The 26,203-nt window shown below is 55.6% G+C and overlaps 4 protein-coding genes across 4 annotated transcripts; 2 read left to right on the top strand and 2 right to left on the bottom strand.

The window, feature by feature from the left end:
- Positions 1-1,428: 1,428 nt before the first annotated feature.
- Positions 1,429-3,646, top strand: PHYSODRAFT_259475 (hypothetical protein; the record flags this gene model as incomplete). Its single annotated transcript, XM_009525024.1, is given in 5 exon segments — positions 1,429-1,519; positions 1,566-2,333; positions 2,491-2,901; positions 3,339-3,508; positions 3,527-3,646. The coding sequence occupies 5 exon segments, from the start codon at positions 1,429-1,431 to the stop codon at positions 3,644-3,646; spliced, it is 1,560 nt and encodes a 519-aa protein (XP_009523319.1).
- A 4,420-nt stretch (positions 3,647-8,066) lies between these two features.
- Positions 8,067-10,560, top strand: PHYSODRAFT_259378 (hypothetical protein; the record flags this gene model as incomplete). Its single annotated transcript, XM_009525025.1, has 4 exons — positions 8,067-8,120; positions 8,250-9,083; positions 9,170-9,759; positions 9,960-10,560. The coding sequence occupies 4 exons, from the start codon at positions 8,067-8,069 to the stop codon at positions 10,558-10,560; spliced, it is 2,079 nt and encodes a 692-aa protein (XP_009523320.1).
- An 8,585-nt stretch (positions 10,561-19,145) lies between these two features.
- PHYSODRAFT_496334 (hypothetical protein) lies at positions 19,146-19,724 on the bottom strand (the record flags this gene model as incomplete). The annotated part of the gene is made up of 1 exon (XM_009525026.1): positions 19,146-19,724. A coding segment is annotated over one exon (579 nt), but the record flags the coding sequence as incomplete, so codon positions are not given.
- Positions 19,725-22,624: 2,900 nt separating this feature from the next.
- On the bottom strand, positions 22,625-25,748 carry PHYSODRAFT_328708 (hypothetical protein; the record flags this gene model as incomplete). Its single annotated transcript, XM_009525027.1, has 5 exons — positions 22,625-22,724; positions 22,797-22,989; positions 23,863-24,307; positions 24,381-25,209; positions 25,690-25,748. The coding sequence occupies 5 exons, from the start codon at positions 25,746-25,748 to the stop codon at positions 22,625-22,627; spliced, it is 1,626 nt and encodes a 541-aa protein (XP_009523322.1).
- Between the last annotated feature and the right edge of the window lie 455 nt (positions 25,749-26,203).

Here is a 26,203-nt window from a genome sequence, read left to right on the forward strand (position 1 = left end):
ACTTGTGTCGAGCATTCGTAAGACAGTTTGACGACAAATCAAATGTAGCACTTTCATTGGTTAATATTGTATTATGTAGTCTCGAGTGTTGCTGCATCTCGGCTCGTAAATTGGACTGATTTATCTGTGTGCGCATTTTGCCCCCATTACTAGAGGCAGCGCACTTGAAAAATGCCCCTTGAAATGTCCGGGCCTTTGATTCTGACGCCATGCACTAACCTCCTGCTAGAAGATTTAAATATACTTGCCAGGAATGGAATGTAAGGACATCATAGCACAGTTATCATGCGACCGTTTGTTCCCGTAGTGGAGCAATGTTTCTTCGCTTTACTGGGGTGAACGACAACAGTCGTTCACCCCACCACGCCAACTCTCCTTTCTACAGTAAAGTACTAACACTACATAGAAGATGGAGATTCGGATAGAGCGCGCATACGCAAACCAGTCTACGCTGTAGCATCGACAAAAAGCATGGCTGCAGGCAGTGGCTTAGTTGCAGGAGATACCGAGTAACTCGCCGATGCCGAAGGTCGAGCCCAGCAGCGATATGGCGCGCGCCGAGCGCCCGCGCAGCAGTGTGGAGCTCCTCCGCACCTCAGCGTCGTAGGTATAAGATCTAGGTATTATCGCCGTTGCAGAGTACGTGGTTGCATTTTGTTGCTGGACTGTAATGATTAGGTAAGAGGGGGTTGGAGGATCTCGGGAAGCCCACTGGCAACACCGTTCCCTGGCTGCCACGCCTTCACAACTACTATGATGTACGCTCAAGCATAAAATTTACTACATTAAAATGTACATGTAGTACCGTTACGAGCTATTTGTCCCTCTTAGTTTACGTCTGCCAACTTCATCGTAACTCCGTGCCCTACAACAGCTGCACCTCTGAGTGGAACAGCTCCACGGACTGCATGCACGCGTTCGTGCAGTCATTATGCCGATATTTAAGCTTGCTATGTTTTGAGAGACAATATGCAATGTAGCCACTGGTATACAAAAACCAAGATGTAGTCAAAACGCGTTGATCGGAAAACGTAAGACGCTTTGTCTTATGATAGGCGTTCTGGGGCTAAGTATCGTCTTACGAAAGAGCATGAATCAAAAGTAACCGATCGAGCATATAAAAATCGAAGTGACCGATTCTAAATTCAAAAGTAACCGATTCTAAATTTCCACCCCTCACATATCCTGAGTTGAGCCTGGGTTAATAGGAGTGGATGCCATCACTTTGCCACCCATTTCTTGTGTTGGGGCGGATGCAGCCAATGTTGTCAGCAGCGGTCGCAACGCGCGGATGCAGCCAATGCTATCAGCAGCGGTCACAGCCAGCTCGCAGCCTAGCCGTGGGTTTTGGCGTTCATTTTCCAACTTCCTCTCACGAGCACATCGTCACCTCCTCCACTTCGCCCTACACGACTTTTTCGTCCGACTATGGTCGTCCCGACGAGTATGCTCGCCGCCGCAGTTGGGAAGAGGAAACGAGGCACCGGGCCGTCTCGTAACCAGAAGCTGCAGGCGAAGCGTGTGGCCGGTCGAGAACGGAACCAGGCTGCCGCGAACGGAACCAGGCTGCCGCGAACGGAACCAGGCTGCCGCGAAGAAGCGCAAGACGTCGTCGGGGGCTGTCACCACGAAGCGCACGCCGAAGACATCACCGCGCAAGCGCAAGACACCGGTGAAGCCCAAGCCGACGTGGACGCGCACGACTGTCAAGATGAAGCTGCGGCCGTTCTGCAAGGACGAGGGTCTAGCGCTCGCTTGGGACTCGGTGCTGAGGGACATGAACAAGATGGTGGCGGAGACTTACATGCTGGCTGCCGTCCACATGGTTCGTTGCTGCGAGCAAGGTTCCGACATCCCCATCTTGGCGCGTTCCTTCTACCAGCAGTGCTTGTCGGCCGTGAGCGGGGGGAACCTGCACCATCCACTAGCGACCATGACTGAAGAGTTCCGCGACTCGGTGGCGATCTACAGCGCGTGGCGAGGCGAGAGCCCGATCCCCAACAGGGACGCCATCAATCGTGGCTGGGCACAGGTGGCGGCCAAGCGCATGGCCCATGAAACCCAGAACCATCTCCAGCTCAACTTTTACCGGCGCTTCAAACAATACATCACGCTCCGCTACGGGCTGGCTGGCCGCGATCGCTACCTTGTGCTCAAGGGCATCCTCGACCCCGAGTACGACGGAGACAACGAGATCGTGCTGGAGTACAGAGAATTGATCCCCCGCAATGATGAAGGATATCTGGATCAGCGAGCTAGCGAGCTACTCCCGCTTGTGCACATGTTCCTCACTTTCGTGGAGGACCACAACCGCGAGCACGAAGGAGAACCGGGTTTTGAGATGGCAAGGACTTACTCGCTGCTACCAACGAAACGGGGCTTCGTCTGGTCTCACTTCACCATGTCCTCTCGCGGCTTGCGGGCGATGCTGATTCGAAGTGGGTATGATGTTCCAGAAGAGGGCAGCGACTGGAACGCTGTCGCGGACAGCGCGTGGCGGCAGCTCTTCAACTGGCCGCGATCCGACCCGGACGATCGTCGGCTTTGGGGACTGGAGCTGCTCCGACTTTGGCGGCGTGATCAAGAAGTCTCCGGGCGGCCCCTCCGAGCGGTTCATGCGTGAGCTCTCGAACTGCCGGGTGGAGATGGAGTCCGAGTACCGCACCAGCAAGGTGCACCACGGCTGCAGGCAGGCGCACCCCGGCGACCTCGTGAACCAGTACCAGCGCCAAGAGTGCCGAGACGGCGTTGTTCGCAATCGCAAGATTCACAGTGTACTCCATTGTCTTCGCAACAATGGCGGATGCGGTATTACTGTGAACAGCGATTTGAACGCCTCTCGCAACATTCTACGCGCCTTCGAGCTACGTCTGAGCGGGCAGCCACGCCCGCCAGAGCTAAGTAGGAGTTCACAACAAATGTCGACCTAGTGCCGCAGTGCTAGATCGTTCACTGCAGGGTTGCGAGATGGGGGTTTTCGAATTGGGAATAAACCATTTATTCCACCCACCCACCCCAAGTCATCCGGGGTCGGTCTTTTTAGGGATATTCATAAAACCCATCCACCCATTGACTAAGCGCTATTTATTAGTTTTTATACTCAATTTAACGCCAAATGCATGTAAAAACGCTAATATTTGAGGAAAGCCGAAGGTGAAATGATGCTCTGCAATTGTTATAGGGCTCAAATCGAATGTTTAGACATTTATTTGCGTCTCTAGCCCGCTCATCACTTGCATTGGAGGCGCGGCGAACTCGAGTTTGGCTCACATCCGAATTCACTCTCCACCCCGCAAGCCGCTACCCGCCGCCCATAGCAACTACAACAGTAACTACAGCCATGCTGGCCCGATACTCGCTCCGACTACCCAAGGCTGCTGCCCGCTGCATCAGCTCGCCCACGCCCGCGCTCGTACTACAGCAGACGCCCGCCACCTCGGGCGGCTCCGCCAAGACGAGCGTGCCGCCGGTCTCCCAGGGCGAGAAGGCCTGGTGCGACATCTACGGTGTGGACTACGAGAAGTAGATCCAGGAGGCGCTGCACGAGTCCCCGGTCGCCGCGCAGGGCTCCGCCAAGCAGGTCAACTACTCCACGTCCAGCGTGAACCCCCGCAGAGCAAGGCCGATCTTAAATGTGGCACCATAACCTATTTCAACTAATATCAACTGATATTAACCTAATCCATTGCATGACTGCGGTTAAAGGGTTAGGTTGTATTTATCCAAAACCCTGACCACCCTTCCTTGCAAAAATATGGGGATTTTCACAACCCTGGTTCGCTGGAATCCTCGTACGGACGATGTCTCCCAGTATTGATTGGGACGAAGTCCCCATTATAATGACTTGGTACCGGTATACCTCTCCTTACCGTAGTGTCCGGTGACTAGTTGGATGAAATAAGTAGGTTTAGGGTTGCAATGTATAGCAGGGGCGGCGCCCTCGACCTCCCCGAATTTTACTTGGGTATAGTGTGCTTTTGGGCCCCTCGATCGAGGGGTCACCAGCCTTTTAGCAGTCTTTTAGTAACGCAATGCTTTGATGAGGGCCTTAAAGTAATGGTACATAAGTGCACGGCGCCCCTTCGTCTCGCGGTATTACGGCGGTATGTTTGCCTGCTGGCCGCTTGCTGCCCGAGCCAGATAATCCTTTTGCTTTCACTTTGGCATGGTAGCGAGCTATGCAAACAGACCCCGGTACAGCTGACCACCTCATCATGAACTAGATTGGACACGCTATGTTTTGCTGGGTTGTGAAGCCAACAACGCTGTTTCATCCGTAGGGCGAGATCTTAATCTTTATTACCCAGCCTCAAAGCCCACCGGTGGGCTTGGTCCAAATCCCACGCGTGGGCTCAAAAACAATAGTTGTAGATAATACGTTTTCGCTTTCCAAAGCAATGTAATTGATTCTAAAGAGCTCTAAATGGCACAATGAAGTACAAGTGACTTGCCACTGACCACCAGGAGCAACAACATTTATTTATCGGATCATAGTTAGTGCGGAAAGTCGATTGGTAATCTCCGTGCAGCCTATCTACCTCTAAAATGATACTTCTCTGGTCCACGATAATATGCGCGTAAGGTTTTATGTATTGAACACAACATATTTTAATTGGCTTAAAATATGAATTTCCGTCACCATCGAAAAATGGCCAAATCCTTCTGTGACACTGCTAATTTCCAGCCAACAATTCCCGAGCAATGCGCCAGGACGTGCCCGCGAGCGTTCGCGTAGGCGTCGCTCTGTTCATCGCGACCAAATTGAGAGAGGGGAGAGCACACAGGAGGGAGGCATTTAAGATGCGGCGAAGGTCTCTGAGATCTGGAGCCAGCGCACCGACCCCGCCGCGCTAGTGACTGTGCGCAAGCCGCGAGCCCCTATGACGAACAGCATACACTGCGTTGCCTAGCAGCCGCTACGGGTATACCCCGCGCAACACTGATGCCACCTGGAAGCCGGCGTGTTTGCGTAAAGCCTACCTACGCGAACACAACTTGTGTTCGCATAGAAAAAATTACACAACAAGATTCTGTATCTAATTTGTAGTATAGGAGGGTGAGACTTCAGAATGATTCACATGTATTATAGATAACTCTCTGCATAACTTTTTTCTTAAAACGCCATCTTAAACGTAGCATAAATATGAGGTGTGACCTGATTGGGCAAAAATATATTGTTGAATGCGAATCCCAGCCGTGCAAGCAGGAAAAACCTCGTTTTTATTGGAGGCTCTAGCTCTCACAAATCAACGCTGATGCCTCTAAATCGGAGATCATAAGAAAGCTTGTATCAAGCACAATCCGAGGCAATTCTTGGATCTAATATCGCTATTGTCGTTTATGTTTTACGAAAAAAAAATTATTGCATCGATAGATGAGCTCATGCAGTCGATTGTTTTACGGCCAAAGCCTCGCAGAAGCTGCTAATAAAAATATCATGTGCTTCAGCTCGATCTCAGCTTTTCGTTGCTACCTTGCTTGTTTGGCTACCAGTAGAATTGGCACAGCTATGGTAGAAAGAGTGATTCGCGCATATTATCGTGGACCAGAGAAGTAAGGTCAATGGTCCAGGCTCGACAGACACATTGAAAACTGCGCAGCAAGCTACATGAATTCACGTGATACATGCACTGTTGGGACATAACTGGTTAGCATTCAACAACCACAAGGCGTCAACTTGTTGTAGCCATGACGAAATTGTAGGGATTCCTACATTGGGAGTAAATAAGTGGTCCTGTAACGCTCTATCGCGTTGGTAGTGCTTACAATAGAGTCTACACAGTATTTAAATTGTTTATGTAGTCGGCTCTTGCTAAGTTTCACCCCCTACCACCATTAGAACGGCTAAGAAACAAAATATCGAACAGCTATAATAGAATTTTTGTTAGCTGCTGTTCCTACTACTGCAGTACTTGTTTAACGCTGTGCGGTTTGCATTCCTTCCCTTATATTGTGTGTTCTGTTCAAAATTTCCGCGGGCGGTTTGTTGAACTGCCCAAGTCAAATCTCCGGCCAATCTCCGTGGCCACTAGGATTGGTTTTAGGCACCCGTTTAAGTACGAATTGGTCTTGACTGACATGCGGGCAGTTGGACCATATGGTTTTGGCCCGGAGATTGAGCAAATGACATGAGTTTTGTATTTGGCGATTGGAGCGGGGTCTCCAAACCGCCGCGATTTGGAAAATTTGGCCGGAATTCACAATATGTGGAGGTACACCTCGGGTATACCAGCACCGGTTCTAAATACACTTAGCAAACAGTTTTGATCAGATCGCTATTTTCTCGACCATAATCTTTCTCCGGACATTTTTTTTCGTGAAGATGACTCCGTTTGAAGTCGGGCAAAAGGCGCTGAACAGACCTCTCTCTCGTTTATTTGTATGCAGAAGGTATCTCTAAATAGGCCAATCAACAATAGTGTCGGCTTTTGAAGTGAGCCCACGCGTGGGCTCAATGGGTAATAAAGGTTAATCCTTTAGTGATCAATATTATACTTGGATCTTGTATACTGAATTCCTTAGAGTACAGTGTAAAACATGCATAAATGCTTGGTTTTGCTCCGCACCCAGCAGCATAATATATCATTTTGCAGGGGTTTACCATAAAATTATTGCAATTATTGTTGTAAAACCTCGCAATATGCTTGGTTTTACGCAAGTGATACAATAGGTCAAAAGCAATAGAGGGGTGATTTGATTGGATTAAATTTGTAAAACAATGCATATTGCAAGGTTTTAAGACCACCAACCACAATAGGGTTAATAGATCTAGATATTCAAGCGGCCCGCTAGCTGAAAAACAACTTTATCGCAAGTAAGCCCTTGAACTTTATTCGTCATTGCAAATGCCAAACGGACCGGTAGTCGTATTGGAACAACTTTAACATCGCTTGTTTTCTTACTCCCGGTGTGTCCGCCATCGCGCAATAGCGCCCCTCCACATCCCCTCCTGTTAAAGATCGCCCCCACCGCGCCATGTACTACTACACCAAGGGCCCTTCCTCATCAAGATCACCCCCACCGCACACACAATTGTGGCCTCAACACCTCTATACACTACGAGCTACGCGCCAGACATCTCCGATATGTGATGCGGGAACAGCAGTAGTTTGGGAGAAGCGTGGGTACATCGTCAAAAGTACGTTACCGTAAATCACGGCGATCTGTAACGTCGTAAAAAGTTAAGTTTGGTTGTGTAAAAACTCTCGTAAAACGTTTCCCGCTGCCAACATGGGGTTATTTCCTACTGAGCGAGGGGCCATTCATTCCACCATCTCCCTGGTGACGGGGACCAGGAAGTTTAGCACAAAGAACGCCAACAAACTGCGTGCCCTAGAGCGCATCGACTCCGGTGAATCGATCGAGGCCCTACGGTGTCACACGAGTAACAATATGGCGTTGGGGGCAGCAGCTGGCGGCGCTGCAGGCCGCTAAACCGAAAGCTGTCTTTATAGGCACTAAGGTTCAGGTAGCGGCAGTCTCAGCAGAGAACGAACAACGGTACGGCTACGAAGATTGCGCAATGAGTGCTCCTAATAGGTTTCTAACGTTTGCTGCTCTTAGTTTACTCGGCTGGATTAGGCACATGCGAGGGGCTAAATACTTCTGCATCACTACAGAGTGTATCCGCTACGCTCTCGCATACTTTGACCCCCAATATGTCGAATCAAGAAGCCACGACGCGGTTAAAATGTACATATTTCGTTTCTTACGCCGCAACCGACTTACTTACCGAGGGATCACGCACCGAGGCCACGTTACACGGCCTGAAATGCAGGTAAAACATATTTTAGAGATGTTTTATTGCTGTTATACTAACTCGGTACCGTACTTAAGAGGTCGGCCCACCAGCAACTCGACCGAGCTTGTGACGGGGCACACAGCACTTCTTAACAGAGGAAGCAGGAGTATACAAACTCCAAGTGAACAGCCGTTCACGTGTCCCTGGTCTGAAGGGGACGACTTGACTTGAAAAGCGGTAGATCTAAGACTGAATGTATTTATAGGTTGGTACAGATTTGGCCTGCATACAAATCCTAAGTTCCCTATAGTTTGTGTCATACAAAATGTATCTGTTGGCTCTGAGGCCACTTGGGTCACTATCCAGGGGAGTGACCGATGTAGCCATCCCGGAATAGTGATAGGGTCACTATTCCATGTAACCCCGTTACATCCTCCCCCACTTAGATTCGATCTTATCGACCAATCAGAGTGAGGTTACGCCGGCGACTCACATTTCACTCGCACAGTCGAAATCCATCGACAACGGCGCGAGCTCTGGCGCCTCGGCTCCCGGGCCTCACAGAGCAACTGGCGCATCGCCGAGCAAGCTGCAGGGCCTACACGTCGACCGGAAGCATGCCTCCAAAGCGCAGTGCGCGCAGTGCGAAAGCACCTCCGAAACCGCGGGCCGTAGGGCCGAAGACCAGGGCGGCCAAGCCAAGGATGAGTCGTCCGCGCTGATGGAGGCCACGAAGGCGGCCGAGGAGGTGGTGCGCTCTCGTAGCAGCACGCCGGAGAGTGGCCGTCAGGGCGGGGCTCGGAGCAAGTCTCCTTACGCCGCGCAAGGCAAGGAGAAGAGTCCTCGGGGCCATAAAAGCCCGGCTCGCGACTGGGAAGCCGCCGTCTTTGAGTGCACGATGGTCCAGTACTCCGGTGAGAGTTCACCCGACGACGAGAACGTCTCGGAGGGCAGCACGCACGCTGCCGAAGGCACGGAGCTGGCGGCAGGCGACATGCCCAACGCCTCGGCCGACGCAAAGGCCTCGTCAGAGAAGGAGGCGGAGGACGCCGAGTCCGGCTCAGGCGACAGCAAGCAGTCGCACGACGAAGTCGCCATGGCCGACGCTGGGGTCGTGGCCGAGAAGTCGCCGAGCGACGCGGGCTCCAAGCCCAAGGAGGTGCTGCTGGCATCCAAGCATCTGACGCTGGCACAAGGTCGTGAGCGTGCCCAAGCGTCGAAAGCGGCTGCCGCTGCGAAGGCCGCCGAGGCCAAGGCGAAGAAGCGTTCGGCTTCCAGGTCGCCTCGCGGCTCCAGCTCCAAGCTGTTCATTGACTCGGAGTCTGAGGACGAGGAGGGTGCCGTCCACGAGCCCAAGGAGCTCTCCAACAACCTCGACGAGCAGCAGCAGCAATACCACGCTGCTAGCTCGGTGCGTATGCCAGGCAGCCGACTGCCACGACTGCCATCGAGTCTTCTTCAGGCGGGGATGCCACGTACCCGCAGGGCTACTTCCCGCCCGAGCCTGGCACTGGTGTGCCAGCGCTGTTAGAGAAGCTCTCGGCTCCTCGTGGCCTTATCGGCGGGTACACCTCGAGGGGTTCCTATGAGCGTGCTCTTGTTGAGAAAGAGCCCCTCTTTCTTGGCGACGTTGAAGTCGGCCGGTGTGTGCTACTAGCACCACACAAGCTCACACTGAAGGAGTTCACCACGCTTCGCAAGAAGCCGGAGGACAAGGGTGGACTCCATCCTGTGTGGGGTTTCCACTGGGTCAAGCCGAATGACAACATGACCTGGAGCGAGGTGGAAGACCTCTTCTGGCGCTACGTCCAGCGCAAAGGGTATTCCGACCAAGAGTTCAAAGAACTCCGTGAGGATCGCACTCTGTCCGCAATCCTGGACGTGCGCGAGCTCCGCATCGAGTTCGCTCAACTCGTGAGCAAGCGCAAGCTCCACTCGAAGATGGACGAGCTGAAGCAAGAGGCGAGAACCAAAGCTCGTGAAGAGCGTGGGCGTGGTGCGACTACGTCTGCTACCGGGTACCGGCCAAGAAGCCAAGGACTACTTACGAAGCTGCCGCTGCTTCTCGTCCCATATCGCAACAGACTTCGGGCAGTCTGCCTGGAGCTGCTCAACGGGCTCCCACGAGTTATCCGACTCAGGGTAACCCCTCCACTTCACGAGCAGCTGGCGCTTGCCATGGAGCAGCCGCTCCCGGACGACTCGTTCCACGTGGTAGTGGATCTGCCTATTACGATCAAGAAGGGCCGGCGGTGGCCTCGCACGGCCATGGCTACGAGCCTGAGGCGACGCAGCCGTATGCTGGGGCCCCGAGTCAGGTGGTGGCCCTGCAGCAAGAGGAGATTCGTCTTCTCCGGGACCGTGTGTACGTCCTCGAGATCGCGCTTGGCGTCGGCCTTGGTGGCGAGGCTGCCGCTCGTGCTGGTCAGCCTGGTGCCGTGGAGCGGCTCCGTGAGGATGTTGCCTCGCTCTATCAAGAAACTCGCAGTCTCCATGGCCGTGTGGATCGTCGAGCCGACCTGTCGTCTTACGACTCGCTGCGAAACCAGCTCGCTGGCCTTCGGGCCGAGCTTCATGGCCACGCGCCGTATCCGGAGCAGCAGCAGCCCCACTCGTATCAGGCCCAGTTTGGCCAGGGCTCGTACGGGGCCCCTGCGTATGCTGCTCCGATGTACGCCGCGCCGTCTTACGACCAGCGCGCGTATCAGGCGCCTTACCGCGACTCGACGCCGCGCTTCGAGGAGGTGCGCTCTTCTCCACCGGGCCACCCACCGCTTCCTGCGGGGCAGCCAGAGCCAGAGGGTCATGGTACCTCTTAAGACGACCCACGTAAAACGTCGGGTGAGTCGTCATCGACTTGGGCAAGTCTATGGTGTACGCCGCGCCATGCCGGCTGAGGCCCGTGAAGGGTCCAATGAAGCGGTGCTTCAGCTTGTTGCTCTCGACCGAGCTAACAGTGTTTAGCGGTAGGTTTCTAGTATCTAGGAGAACTAAATCCCCAACCTTAAACACGTTCATGTTTCCTCTTCCATTTCGGTCAGAGTACTCCTTCTGTTTATCTTGGGCTTGCGCCATGGTGTCTCGCACCCTGCTGATTATGTTCAGCCTGTCTTCAGCAAACGAGGACAGTTGCTTCCGCAAGGTGGCTGGACTCACGTCCGAGACTTGGGAGGAAAAGGTTTTCCGAGCCTCTCCCCCACTTAGGACCGAAGCCCCGGTACTGCCTCGTAATGTGAGCGGCACCTGAGGGTGGCGCAACCCGTTCAGGTAAAAGGTAAAAGGGCGTAAAGCCCGTCGATGCATGTACCGCATTGTTGAGTGCGAACTCAACCATGGGCAAGCGATCAGCCCAAGAGCGGGGCATCTCCGCGCAGATACTGCGGAGCGTGTCTTCGAGCACGCGATTGACGCGCTCCGTCTGGCCATCCGTCTGCGGGTGGTCCGCCGTCGACATCGACAGGCGTGTGCCGAGAAGGCGAAACAGCGTCTGCCAGAACGTAGCGGTGAACCGCGGGTCTCGATCAGAGACAATGGTCTCGGGCAGACCGTGGTGTCGGAAGACACAGTCCATGAACAGGCGAGCGACCTCGTCGCCAGTGACGGTGTCACGAACTGGAGCAAAGTGGACCATCTTGCTCAGACGGCACACGAAGGCAACAACACCAGTGTTGCCACGGTCATCGGCCGGAAGTCCGAAGACAAAGTCGAGACTCATCGACTTCCAGCAGTCCGCTGGACCGGCAGGCTCTGCAATGGTGCCGAGGCGTGACCGGTAGCGCTGGCACGTCTCGCACGTACGGACTTAGGTGGCGACCCACTTGTACATGTGACGCCACCAAAACATCTGCGAGACAGACGCGTACGTCTTCTCACGGCCGAGATGGCCACTGGATGGAGCGTCGTGCGCCTCCATCAGGATGTCGTACTTAAGATCCTCATCGTTGGGCACGACAATACGGGGAGGATCCTCGGGCTCGACCCTATAGTGCAGCAAACCGTCAGCCCACTCATAGCGGTGCAGCCTTGCACGTTGTCGGGGCGTGAGCCACTCGGCCTTGGCTTCCGAGCCAGCGGCCAAGAACCGCACAAAAGGTCCGAGACTGGCATCGTCTCGGTACCCCAGCCTGATGCGATCATACAGACCCGTCGTGACCCGGCTAATATGAGCAAGCTCGTAATCGGGTCGGCGCGACAGCGCGTCGGCAAGCACGTTCAACTTGCCCGGCTTGTACTCGACACGGAAGTTGTATTCCGCGAAGAACGACAGCCAACGCGCCATCCGCTGTGAGAGATGCGGCGTGTTGACGGCAGTCCGCAAGGACGCGTGGTCTGTATAAACGACAAAGGGCGTCGAGCCCAGGAGGTGCACTCGGAACTTGACAAGAGCGTACTTCATGGCAAGTAGCTTCTTGTCGTGGACTGGATAGTTCCGTTCGGCTGTCTTGAGCTGCCTGGACTGGAACGAGATGACCCGTTCGCGGCCTTCATCGTCGGCCTGCAATAGCGCACAGCCAATTGCGTAGTCAGACGCATCACAGACTACGCTGAAAGGCTTCGTCTCGTCCGACAATGCCAGGACCGACGCGCGCTGTAAGCTCGCTTTGATGTCGTTAAAAGCATCTTGATGGCGACGCTTCCAGCGCCAGTCGACATCCTTCTTCAGGAGATCCGACAAGGGCCGTGCCAGCTCGGCGTAGCCTGCACTATACTTGTGCAGGTAGTTGGCGAGGCCCAACCGCTGTCGTAGGTCCTTCTGCTACCGAGGTGGCGGCCAAGCCGCGATGGTTTTCACCTTCTCCGGGTCCGCCCGGACCCCGGCGCTGCTGACGAAGCAGCCCAGGACCTTGATCTCCTCAGCTGCGAACACATACTTGTCGATGTTGGCGTACAGCTTGTTCGCCCGCATTACTTCGAACACACGTCGAAGGTGCTGGAGATGCACCTCCATGGCCGTCTGGCCTGCCTCGGCACGGCTGTGGACGAAGATGTCGTCAAAGTACGTCTGTGTGAACGCACGCAAAGGTCGTAACAGTTGTGTGACCAAGCGATTGAACGTTGCCGGGGCGTTAGAAAGCCCCTGAGGCATGACCAGCCACTCCCAGAGCATACCGCTCGGCGTGCTCACAGCCGTGAGTGGGATGTCGCTCTCGCGCATCAGGATCTGGTAGTATCCGTCCACCAGGTCCAGCGCGCTATACAGCGTGCAGCCGGCCATGTTGTTGAGCAACACGTCCTTGCGCAAGATCGGTGTCTGTCGCGCTGTTCAGCTTGTTATAAGCATGAACCAGACGCCACTTTCCGTTCGGTTTGCGAACACAGAAGGTAGGCGTCGAGTGCGGGGACTTCGACTCCCGCACCATGCCTGCCTTCGCCTTGGCGGCAAAGAAGGCATCAATGACTTCACACTGCTCCCGGGGAAGAGGCCATTGCCTCGTGACACAGTACTTCGTGCCCGGCACGAGATCGATCTCGTGCCTGATTCCCCTGTCCGGAGGGAGATTGGACGGTGGATCCTTGGACACCACGTCCTCAAACTCCTTCACCAAGGGGTACACCGGGTCCCGGGGGTTCTTAAGAATCTCAGAGCCCATGCGCGACGCGCGCTGTCTCTGTAACTCCTCCAGGACTGCCTGGTCCATGACCGAGGACGAGTTCAACTCGGCCGACGTGGACTCCGGTCAACTCTGCGATCTCCCAGGCCTTTAGCTCGGCCAAGTAGTCCTCCATGGCGAGCTCCTCAAGGTTCAGCAACTCTGAAACCTCGGGCAGAGCTGTAAGCTCGACAGCTCCTGTCTTTGACTTGACTTGAAAGGAGTTCTATTACGGGTGGACCTCGTTTGATGCTGATTTGACTAAGTACGGAAATATGCAACTTAACGATGGGCGATCCAGAGCGGCACTCTGGGGCGTGGAGTATCCCCGCAGCGGCTCGTCGAGTCATCCTCAGGGCCGGAGACAAGGCGCTGGATGAAGGAGTACAGAGTGGCTGTGTCGACCTTGATCATGTGGCGTCGACGGTTGAGCGAGCGCAAATGGGTAATGAAGGAGGACTTGACGCCGGCAGCAATGACCTTGGGGCTAGCAGCTTCCCGACCGAAAGCGTCGTTGGTTCGGTTGATCCAGGTGGCTCGCATGAAAATGCCGCGGAGTATCAGCCACAAGCCGTATGCCAGATCGTGGTGCGCTGCCCAGCTCGAGTGAAGCAGCTCCGTGGTCCCGAGGAGAAAGCCCAACCAGGAGGGCGTGCAACGGAGTAGCAGGGACCAGATTGGACGTAGTGCAGACCACATCTGCTGAGTTGGTGAGCAGAGCCAAAAGCAGTGGGCCAGACTCTCGCGCTGGTAGCAATCTTGTCTGGGGCAGGTGGTCGGGTCGCGGCGTCCGGTTTGGAGAAAGAAACGCTTGCTGTTCACGTGCATCAGCTCATGGAGCACCCGAAACTGGATGTCGTAGGTGGTAGGCAGCATCCATCGCTTGACTAGCGCCAGTCGGTTGGAGTGACCTTTGAGCGCGCTAACTTCGCAATGAAGGCGTTTGGCTCGAGACTCCCATGCCGAGGTCGGAGGACGGAGGAGCGCGGTCCAATCTTGCTTGCGGAGATGAGGAAAGAACCGAAAGCGTGACTGTGTCGTGACGCCGAGTAGACCGGCGACTGAGTCTGGACGTTGGAGAACGACGAGTAGACCACCGGTGCTGGTTGTAATGGCGTGGATCACCACGGACAATCTCTGAAAGACTCTCATCAACAAAGCGTGGGCATCACGAAACCGGAACAGTTCATGGCGGCCGAGAAACCAGTGCATGAAGTCAGCTAGAGAGAAAGTGGCTCCAATAGGTTCCAGAAAGTCGACGAGAGACCGGTAACCGAGAAGCTCCAGTTGATCGCAGAAGGCGTGGAATGTCGGCAGTCCGTCGGATAGAGGTTCGAAATGGTCTCGTGAGCTTGATGGGATTTGCAAGCGTGGCAGGATGCTGCACCACAGCGGCGCGTGGAGAAGATGGCGTTGATGAAGGGTGTTGGGCATCGGTGGCTGTTGCATACGTGGAGCTAGTTCATGCCACTGGCGCCACGCTCATTTCCACCATGACGTGACGTAGCCAGGTTGACGACCACGGGCGGATAGGTAGAATATGTCGTCGAGACGGGTCGAGTGTGAAATCTCACCGCCGTAGGCGGCCCAAAGGGGGAGAACTGCCCAGAGCGGAATCGTAGATGTGGTCGACAATTCGACCGTCGCTGCAAACTCTTGGAATAGTCGCATCTTGTGGCGCGTGAGGAACAAGGCGAGTTCTGGGACACCGAGGCCTCCTTGCGCTGTCGGAGTCACTGCCAATTCTGCGGTGGTAAGGCGGATCCGAGCTGAGGCGGGTGGTACTTTCTTGTAAACGACGAAGTCAGTGATCATGCGCTGCCATCTGTGGATCGTGGTCGGACGGATGACGAGATGAAGGGCTTTGTACCAGAGCAAGGAGAGTACCATCGTCGTCACTATCAGTTTGCGGCCTTCGAAAGTGCGGGCGCGATACTGCCATCGTCGCAGTGCTTGGCTCAGCTTCTGGTCAAGGTCCCGCTCCGTGGCCTCGGCGTTAACATTATACCCGAAGTCGATGCCTAGGTATCGAACACGTTCATCGGCTGCGACTACCGGCAGCGGAGCCGAAGTTATCCTGGCGGAGGTGCCAGACAGCGGAAGCAGTCTTGATTTGGAGGCATTTAATTTGGCTCCGGAGCCCGCGCAATAGACTTGGACTGTCTGAAGTTGGGCGTGTACCCCCTCGATGGACGCTGCGAGGAGCAACGAGTCATCCGCGAAGAAGAGGCTTGTAGCAATGCGGCGCATAGGCAGAGGGATACCAACGCCCGGTTGACGACGAAGCATCACTCCTAGAGGGACCATTGCCAGCAGGAACAAGTACGGCGAGAGCGGATCCCCCTGCTTCATACCACGAGACGGGAATAATTTGGGTTGGCTCCAGCCGTCCAGCATGAGGGAGCAAGCTGGTTTCAAGTAAAGAATGTGGATCCACTTGAGGAAGCGGGGACCAAACCCTTGTCGTTCCATGACACGAAGCAAGTACTTCCAATCGACTCGGTCATAAGCCTTCTCGAAGTCTAGAAAAGCGGCGAACCCCGATTGACCCGTGGACTGGCAGAAGGCTTGCAGGTCCAAAAGCAACAACAGGTGGTGATGGAGCGAGCGACCGGGGATGAAACCTTGCTGGTCCTCATGGACCAACTTGTGCATCAGAGGCTTTAAGCGCTCGACGAGAACCCTGGAGAGCACTTTTACCTCCACTGGCATCAACGATATCGGTCGGTAGTTCTCCACACGCGCTCTCGACCCTTTCTTGTGCAGCAAGAAGACTTCGGAAAGGTCTGGTGGCTTAACAGAGTGCCGCGCTGGAACTGACCGTCGAATACCCGAGCCAAAACTTCCCCAAAGATGTCTGGAGCAATTTGATAGAAGCGTGCCGTTAATCCGTCGGGACCCGGTGCACCGTCGCTCCGCATCGAAATGATCGCCTCTGTAAATTCCTCTGTGGTGAACTCGCTGTCGAGGTCCAGAGCCTCGGCTGGTGCAAGCACATCTTCCACTGCATTGACGAGCTGATCCTGAGCAGACAGGTCGACAGCGACGTCTTGTGAGTCCGTGACAAATCGTTTATCGCCGAAGATACAGCCCCATTTCTGCTGGAAAGTCTCGTAGATGGTTGCCGGATCCGTGGATACGGTCCCATCCTGCGATCGAGCGGTACCCGCCGCGCAGGCTCCAGTGGACGAAAGAAGGCCGACGAGTTGGTCTCCAGCGCAGTCGCTAAATAGTCAAATCGATAGCTTCTCCTGTAGACTTCACGTTCCTCCAACATGAGTTCGACGTCCCGCTTGGCACTATACCATGCGATGGCCACCGCTGGGGAGGAGTCCACTGCTCGCAGCGATGACAGCCTTTCCAGACGGCGGACAAGGGCGTCGTGAACATGACGATTTCGCGCGCGGAGGAAACTGCATTGGCGTTGTAGTTACTTACGGACCCGGTATTTCCAGGCTGACCAGAGGACGCCTGGATTGTCAGAGCTAGGGAGGCTACGCAGCAGCTCGGCGGCCGCCGTACGAATTTCCTCTCGGATACCTTCGTTGTCAAGTAACCACCGGGGCACTCGCCATGAAGCCGGACCGCGTGGATGATGCCAACTGGTTAGCTGGAGCTGGACGCCGAGGTGATCTCCTCCTTTGTCCAGGTTCACGTACGCGGAGTCAGCGTACTGATGAGTGCAGAGGTCCTCCGAGACGGCGATGTAGTCTATCCTGTTTGCCCTTGTGGGCCCGGAGAAAACATAGTCCGCTGGATGATGGGTCCGCCAACAGTCCTCCAGTGCCAGGGCAGTCATCCAGTCCCGACATTCAGCTTGGCTCGGGTCTGACGCGGGTCGTAGCGCGTCAAGCGAGGGGTTCAGCGTCAAGTTGAAGTCGCCACACGCAATGTGGACAATATCCTCAGGGAAAGACCGAGGTAACGTTGCGAAGAAGTTATTGCGTTCCCTGCTGTCATTGGGGGCATATATGTTGTGGATATACACCACCGAAGGCCCGATCACCAGTCGTACGATTGAGTATCTGCCCTCGCGACGGTGCTGAACAAGTTCCTCCGCAGATGATAACCGGGTAAGCTGGGGTCAATGACCGTCACGATGCCACCGCTACGAGTGGTCCTTGAGCCCGTGTGATTTTCGTTCCTGTCATTGATGAAAGCTTTGCGCTTGGCCGAAGCCTCCACCACGAAACGCAACGTCGAGGCTTGAGACGCATCACGCAGCTTGGATTCCTGGATACACACAATGGCATGGCGCCGGGCGAGGTGGGCCACTTCCGTGCCAGTTGGAGATATCCCGTTCAAATTGGCGGAGAGCACGCTGAGGTTATGCCAGTCCGGCAAGACCTTAGCTGCGGTCGGGGCCCATATCCTGGTCGGCCGTCGCTGGGTTCACCTCTGACAGCGTCAGGTCCATCCAGACCGTGTCGGCGGAAGCTTGCAACCCAGAGAGCTCGAGTAGAGTGGCGAGGCCTGGCAGCCGAAGAAGGCTTTCCGTGACAACCGTGACACCGTAGCTGGAGTGGATCAGATCTCGCAGCGTGGCTTCCGCCAGAAGACGCAGCCCTTTACGCTTCAAGAAGGACGGGGAGCTGGTCGCGAAGATGGCGAGCCACGAGTCGTCTCGAAACGTGTGAGTAGCCATAAGAATCAATAGTAGCTCGAAGAGACTGAGTGGAGCCAGCCAATGCGACCTTCTTCGGATGACCCTGCCGCAGCTGTGATAGAGGCAATGAGTTGAGAGCGGGACCCAGAGTGGAACTGATCGACAGTCGCGAGCCGTGCTGTAAACGACTTGGAGCTGGCGTTTGGCAGGCGGAGCAATTGCCGGTTCAGAGCGTGTAGCGAGATGAAGTCTTCGAACTGATCGACCACCTCGGAAGCTTGGAGTGCAAGTTGCCAGGCATGAGGAGCCGCCACTATCGAATTAAGTAGACTCTCCGCGCTTTTGGCCCTGGATAACTCCAACTTGACCGCCTCGACGTGGCGTTCGGCCATCCCTATGGCGTCGGCGTCCACTGCGGCTTGAGCTGTTAGCGATGTCTCCTCGAGTTCCTGTAGAGCTTTGGTGATGGCTTCATCGGCGTCGGGGTCTTGGGAACCAGACGAGTGGTTTGGGCGCTTCGACATGAAGCGGTGGCGGACTCGGGCTTTAGTAGCTGCAGACACCATAGGCAGAATCTGATAGATGACAGCGTCCTCCTCGTTGGCTGTGGCGACTTCTAGGTTGGCATCGCCGTCGAAATCGTCAAGTACGTTAAAGCGATTTTTAACCCGCAGCGTTGGGGAGCGAGGCGGAGAATGGCTCGGCGAGTGAGCGCGCTTCCCCCCCGAGACTTGCTCCAGCATTGCCTCGTCATCGTGGACCGGCTCCACCGCACCGACCACCTCCCTGCCCAACATGGAGCGTGCGCGCGAGTCTGCCGACTGAGTCGGCACCCCACCACCCTCCTCAGGCTGGGGTGAGTGACTCGACGGTACAGCTTCCTGGGGAGCGACAGTCTGTCCTGGATCTGAAGGAGCTGGCGTGGCCGCAGCTGCGTTTCCGGTGACTGCAGCCGTGGGCCTGTCGTCACCACTTGATTCTCTCGTGCGCTGATGCACACGCAGTGCCGGGGTTTCCCCCGGTGGGTTTTGACGGCGAGGTCGGCCCCCAGACGCGTCATTCTTACCGAAGCATCGGTAGGATTTCCTCCCCACACGGACGTAGGAGCGTAGGCTCCCATCGCGGAAGGGGCTTGGTGGAGCCTCTTCCCCTGGAAGTAGAAACGCCACGTTGTAGAGCAAAGGCCTGAGACCTTATCGTAGGCAGCAGGTCGGAAGTACACAGGTTTAGCCCCACGAGAGGCCAGGGACCTGAACACGGTGAGCGCCTCCTCCGCGGTAGTGAGGCCGATCACATCAAGGAAGAAGCATTGAGCCAGAGGCGATTCTAGCCCAATCCGGAACTTCCTCCCCATGATCGATACCTCTTCGCCATTCAAAGCTTGCTGCGCTTCGCTTGTGCGAACCAGGATGCGTAAGCCGCCATCTCGGCGTTTGTCGATCGCGCCGAAAGCATGCTCACGCAGTAGACGTTTGAGAACCGAGTTCCCGTTGTCCCGAATAAGAGAGTCCATGATGCGTGGCATCGACACCCCTTGGAAGAAGTTGCCGGAGTCAAGCATCAATGGAAAGGTGGCAGTGGCAGTGGCCGTGCCAGTAGGCCGAGTCTCACACACCCGACGGAGGAAGTCCTCAAGGGGAACATCAGCCCGGTGATGGTCGAAGAGCTCTTGAAGCTGCGCAGGCGAGGGGAGTGGTTCCTGAAAGTCAGGTCGAGCACCGCCGCGCAGGCCGTGGAGGTGTTCAGCCATCGATGGCCCCACCGAGGGGATCACGGTGGCAGACATGGTTGGTCGTTGTTCGTTGGTGTCCGTTGGTTGGGCGGAAGAGCGCAAAAAACGAAGTCTCTCCTGTCTTGACCCGACGACCGGTCACGCCGTCGAAGATGTGATAACACTCTTCGGCGGCTGGAGCCTTGGCTGGAGGCTCGGAGTCGCTGGCGACTGGCGTCGTCGGCCACATGACTAGGCCCGGTTTACGACGTGACCCTCGGGTGTCTTCGTCTCGTGGCGCCGCCTTGACGGCACCACCGATCTTCTCGATCTCGTGCGGAACTACGTTACCCGCCTTGCCCTTGAACGGAACTTGGTTACCCGCCTTGTTTTTGAGCGGAACTTGGTTACCCGCCTTGCTGGGCGGAACTATGTTACCCACCTCGCCGTGTGGAACTTGGTTACCCACACCAGGAGCGCTTCCAACGACTCCCGCATCAGTTATAGTCTGAGTGACCTCGCGTGGAACTTGGTTACCCACCCCAACGCTAGCGGCGCCTTCTCCAGCAGCCCTTGCTGCCTGCGGTACTTCGTTACCCACGTGTGGACCTACGTTACCCACCTGGTAGGTGCTGTCCGGCACCTCCACTCTCAGGCCTTGTCCGGCCCGGTCGGAGTCGTCGTCAGTCTCGACGGACCCCAAGAACTCATTAGACGCTGCTGCGCCCTAGCGGCCCTCGCGGGCGCCCCAGCTGCTGCCAGAGGTGGGAACATGACTCACCAAAGCTCTGTCAGAGCGTGGGGGACGGCTGGCCCCGATGGCCTTGCCGCGCCAGTCGATCCAAGGCTCGTGTTTCTCCAGCCACGGCATGCCAAGGATCAAGTCGTACTTGTCCATGTCTAGGACCAAGAACGACTCCGTGCTGTCGAAGTCCTCGAACTTGACAGTGAGGTCCATGTGGACCCGAGGTACTTCTACCACCGTACCGTCGGCCAGTCTTACCGAGACCAGCCCGTTGCCTTTGCTGCCTCGTAGCGCATCGGCGTACTTGTCGCGATTGCGGCGACAGTCTGGCGGCGCGCAAAGTTCTTGGACGCCCCAGAGTCGATCAAGATTCTCAAGGGATGCTCGAATCCCGGTACACTCGCGCGCACCACAAGCAGCCCATCGCTGCCCTTCTCCGCTTCGAGAGTATAGAGACTCTCAGGGGCTAAGTCACCATGGCGTGCGCCACCCGCACGCCCCTCATGAACTTAGTGTTTCCCCAGTAGGGCGCCCCGCCCCTACTGTTGTCCGGCGTTCCCCTGGTTCGTGGGGCGCGGCTTCTGCCAGCGACCCTAGAGCCAAAGCGCTTCGAAGAGAACTTCTTCTTCAGTCCTCCCGCGGGACAAGCACGTTTCATGTGCCCAAGCTTGCCACAGCCGTAGCAGCGAATGTCGCTCTGCTCGGCCATGCCCAGATCCATGGGAACCGGCCCGTTGATCGCTCCATTGCCGGAGTTACCATTAGGCGCACCGCCAGAGGCAGGGTTGCTCTGCCATACCGTGGCGGGGGTACGAGCCTGCTTGTGGCTGTACTCCTCCTGGAGGGCGATTTGAATCGCCTCCTCCATAGTGTTTGTTTGCACACGGAACAGTTGCGTGCGGGCAGGACCGACACGCAGACCACGGTCACCTTGATGTGTTCAGGCAGGGGGTTCCCCACCAAAGAGGCAGTGAGCACTCGCATCTTCTGGATGTACTCATGCAGCTCGCGCCTTCCTTGTTTGCAGGCGAGGAAGCGCGAACGCTGGCGGTACTCGTAGTTCGCCGGAAGAAACGCGGCCCGCAGCTGCTCGCACAGCTGGGACCATGATGCGAAGCATCCAGGCGTCCTCGCTTCGCGCGTATACGCCCAACTCTTAGCGCGATCACTAAGGTTGGAGAGCGCAAAGGTGACACGGAGTCGCTCGTCCGAGACGAGAGCCGCGTCCATCGCGAGCTCAACCTCTCGAACCCAGAAGTGAAGGTTTTCTCCTTCCTTCCCTTCGAAGGGGTGAACCTTCAGCCGCAGGGGCTTCGGTTGCACTGGCTTCGGCGCGGTCGCCGTGGCCTGCAGCCCTTGAACGTGGGCGATGAGCCCTCGCTCGTAGGTGTCGAACGCGTTGATACGCTCAACCTGCTCAGCCGGCGTCGCCGCCGCTAAGCTACGCAGGGCATCTGTCCCAAAGATGCCTGCCATCTTACGAACGGACTCGTACTGCGAGTCGTTCAGATGGGGAAACTCCGTACGATCCATCTTGGCTCACTCGATGAGACCACAGAGGATTCAGGTAGTCCAATCTACCCGCGTAGGCGTAGGATTGACTACAAGTGCTACCAAGTGTGACGGGGCACACAGCACTTCTTAACAGAGGAAGCAGGAGTATACAAACTCCAAGTGAACAGCCGTTCACGTGTCCCTGGTCTGAAGGGGACGACTTGACTTGAAAAGCGGTAGATCTAAGACTGAATGTATTTATAGGTTGGTACAGATTTGGCCTGCATACAAATCCTAAGTTCCCTATAGTTTGTGTCATACAAAATGTATCTGTTGGCTCTGAGGCCACTTGGGTCACTATCCAGGGGAGTGACCGATGTAGCCATCCCGGAATAGTGATAGGGTCACTATTCCATGTAACCCCGTTACAGAGCTGCTCAGCTAGGAATGTATATCATTCTCACCAATCGCATAGTTTCACTTCTCTCATTGGCCAAAACCCTTTCAATACAAATCAACACGCAACAGTTCGCAATCGCCGACGTGGCAAAAGCTAGGCGCTCCAATATGGCGCGGCTCGACTTCTTCCGGTGCGTGCTCTCTCGTATTAATTAATATCACCCGAACTCAACGGCGCTGGGCTGGGGAGCTGGAGGAAGTGCGCGAAAACAAAGAAAATGTCACTCTATCGGGGTTACTGATTATATTTTTATTTTTTTATTTGACCACGTTGAAGTTAATCAGCGGCCTGCAGGGCTCGCATCCGTTCTTGCAGCGCCTTGGTCTCGAGTTGTATGCGCCGGCGCTCGGCGTTCAGCAGCTCTTCGTAGCTCGACCTTAATGAAGCGCAACAGGAGCGTGTTAGTCTACCGATAGTATCTCTAGTTCTAGGTGTCCGAGTTTCGTACGGTGAAGACTGGGCTCGAGCCGCCGGGGGTCCGAGTTTGCGATCAAGCACCGATATGCCGTTCCGAGTCTTGCCGGCTACTTGGGCTCGCGTTTCGCACGTCTTCTTCGAGGGGGAATCTTTTGCCAGGATTATCAGCCTCGGAGGCTGCTGCGGTACCGTCTTCGCAGTCGAGGAAAGCGGCTCCTCGCGACCTCTCTTGATCAATGCGCTCTTTGTTCTTTCGCGCGGCTGCCTATATATTGTCGAGATGGGAGAACTCGCGCTGTCAGTAGACCTCAACGGCAGTTCATGGTGAGAAGCGAGTAAGTACTTCAAACCTGGTTTTCGAAGAAAAGTTGGCGAGCGAAGTCTTTGGCGTCGTTGGTGGAGTTGAAATTCGGGTCTGATCCTCTTCACGATCGTGGACGGCGTCACCATTGCTTACGCAGTTGGAAGTCCGAAGTGGTGACACAGTCTCCTCGAATGGAAGGTCTCTGTTTCGTGCGGCGAACTGCTCGAGAAGCATCGGCTGGTGCGATGTAGCCACACTCACTATCTGCAGCATGTGGAGCGAAGGTTAGAATATCTTTCAAGTCTGGCCGTCTCTGCGAGGGCCACAAGCGGTTAGAACGCAACAACTTTCACTTGTACTAACTAACTAAGCACGTACGAGGGGGTCTTTCTCGAGCAAATTGGTTATCAGAGCTCGGAACGGTGGCGAATAGTGGTGAGAGACTGACGGTGGTTCGCTGTTCAGAATCTTGCCCATAGGGCCAAACCAGTGAACGGCGGAGAAAAGGTGGCGAGCTCATGGAGTACACAGCCAAGACTCCATACGTCGCTTTTGCAGCCGTATCCCCACCTTCCAGGAGTTCAGGGTCCTAGTAAAATACTTAGTAAAATGAGCAAACTAACTGCATGGGGCTTACATTCAGAACATCCTGCTCGACGGCGACGCCATCGTGAAGCTGAGCGTCTAAACTGATATTAATTAATATCAATGCTGGGAGACCTCGTCCGTACGAGGATTCCAGCGAACGATCTAGCACTGCGGCACTAGGTCGACATTTGTTGTGAACTCCTACTTAGCTCTGGCGGGCGTCGCTGCCCGCTCAGACGTAGCTCGAAGGCGCGTAGAATGTTGCGAGAGGCGTCCACATCGCGGTTCACAGTAATACCGCATCCGCCATTGTTGCGAAGACAATGGAGTACACTGTGAATCTTGCGATTGCGAACAACGCCGTCTCGGCACTCTTGGCGCTGGTACTGGTTCACGAGGTCGCCGGGGTGCGCCTGCCTGCAGCCGTGGTGCACCTTGCTGGTGCGGTACTCGGACTCCATCTCCACCCGGCAGTTCGAGAGCTCACGCATGAACCGCTCGGAGGGGCCGCCCGGAGACTTCTTGATCACGCCGCCAAAGTCGGAGCAGCTCCAGTCCCCAAAGCCGACGATCGTCCGGGTCGGATCGCGGCCAGTTGAAGAGCTGCCGCCACGCGCTGTCCGCGACAGCGTTCCAGTCGCTGCCCTCTTCTGGAACATCATACCCACTTCGAATCAGCATCGCCCGCAAGCCGCGAGAGGACATGGTGAAGTGAGACCAGACGAAGCCCCGTTTCGTTGGTAGCAGCGAGTAAGTCCTTGCCATCTCAAAACCCGGTTCTCCTTCGTGCTCGCGGTTGTGGTCCTCCACGAAAGTGAGGAACATGTGCACAAGCGGGAGTAGCTCGCTAGCTCGCTGATCCAGATATCCTTCATCATTGCGGGGGATCAATTCTCTGTACTCCAGCACGATCTCGTTGTCTCCGTCGTACTCGGGGTCGAGGATGCCCTTGAGCACAAGGTAGCGATCGCGGCCAGCCAGCCCGTAGCGGAGCGTGATGTATTGTTTGAAGCGCCGGTAAAAGTTGAGCTGGAGATGGTTCTGGGTTTCATGGGCCATGCGCTTGGCCGCCACCTGTGCCCAGCCACGATTGATGGCGTCCCTGTTGGGGATCGGGCTCTCGCCTCGCCACGCGCTGTAGATCGCCACCGAGTCGCGGAACTCTTCAGTCATGGTCGCTAGTGGATGGTGCAGGTTCCCCCCGCTCACGGCCGACAAGCACTGCTGGTAGAAGGAACGCGCCAAGATGGGGATGTCGGAACCTTGCTCGCAGCAACGAACCATGTGGACGGCAGCCAGCATGTAAGTCTCCGCCACCATCTTGTTCATGTCCCTCAGCACCGAGTCCCAAGCGAGCGCTAGACCCTCGTCCTTGCAGAACGTCCGCAGCTTCATCTTGACAGTCGTGCGCGTCCACGCCGGCTTGGGCTTCACCGGTGTCTTGCGCTTGCGCGGTGATGTCTTCGGCGTGCGCTTCGTGGTGACAGCCCCCGACGACGTCTTGCGCTTCTTCGCGGCAGCCTGGTTCCGTTCGCGGCAGCCTGGTTCCGTTCTCGACCGGCCACACGCTTCGCCTGCAGCTTCTGATTACGAGACGGCCCGGTGCCTCGTTTCCTCTTCCCAACTGCGGCGGCGAGCATACTCGTCGGGACGACCATAGTCGGACGAAAAAGTCGTGTAGGGCGAAGTGGAGGAGGTGACGATGTGCTCGTGAGAGGAAGTTGGAAAATGAACGCCAAAACCCACGACTAGGCTGCGAGCTGGCTGTGACCGCTGCTGATAGCATTGGCTGCATCCGCGCGTTGCGACCGCTGCTGACAACATTGGCTGCATCCGCCTCAACACAAGAAATGGGTGGCAAAGTGATGGCATCCACTCCTATTTTTATTAGAATTAACTCAGGATGAGTAGTCGAACGTGCTGGCTGTAGGTGATCACCGCGGGTATTACCGGACTGATCGACGTACGCTTCCCGGTCGAAACCCGCATGTACACGGCTTAGATGTCACCAAAAGAAGCAACTCCTGCTTACGTGCTTTCCTGCTGCCACTGCAAGAACGCGTCCAGATCTCCACCGCTGGCGTACTCCATGACAATTGCCAATTGCGTGTCATCTTCAACGAGCTCGACGAATTGCGCGTGATATTTATCACCTGTTACTTTAGCACTCTTCGGCTGTTGTCTCTCCAGCCCCTGTCCACCTGTCGTTAGCCCTGCTCGGCTGTCGTCTGTTAATAACCTTTGTCAAAGAATATATGAGACGACGGCAAACAAAATGATACTTATCAACCTAAGTACGAATCGCGATTTAGGCGCATAATTGGAAAGAGGGATGTCTCCTCTTTCGTTTGAGCCCCTCCCGAGCTTCTGGTATGAAGAAACGACCGAGAACGAGACCGTCAAAAAAATATATGTCCGACTTCAACCCCGAAAGGGAATTTATTTTTTTGATGAACTGGTGTAAAATTAGTCAGCGAATCCGACAATGTTGTCCGTTTTAGCTAATTCGAAGCCTAACAGTGTTAGAATCTCACTTTTGTGCCGTC

The sequence above is a fragment of the Phytophthora sojae genome (assembly GCF_000149755.1).
Source record: "Phytophthora sojae unplaced genomic scaffold PHYSOscaffold_3, whole genome shotgun sequence".
NCBI classification, from domain to species: Eukaryota; Oomycota; class Peronosporomycetes; order Peronosporales; family Peronosporaceae; genus Phytophthora; species Phytophthora sojae.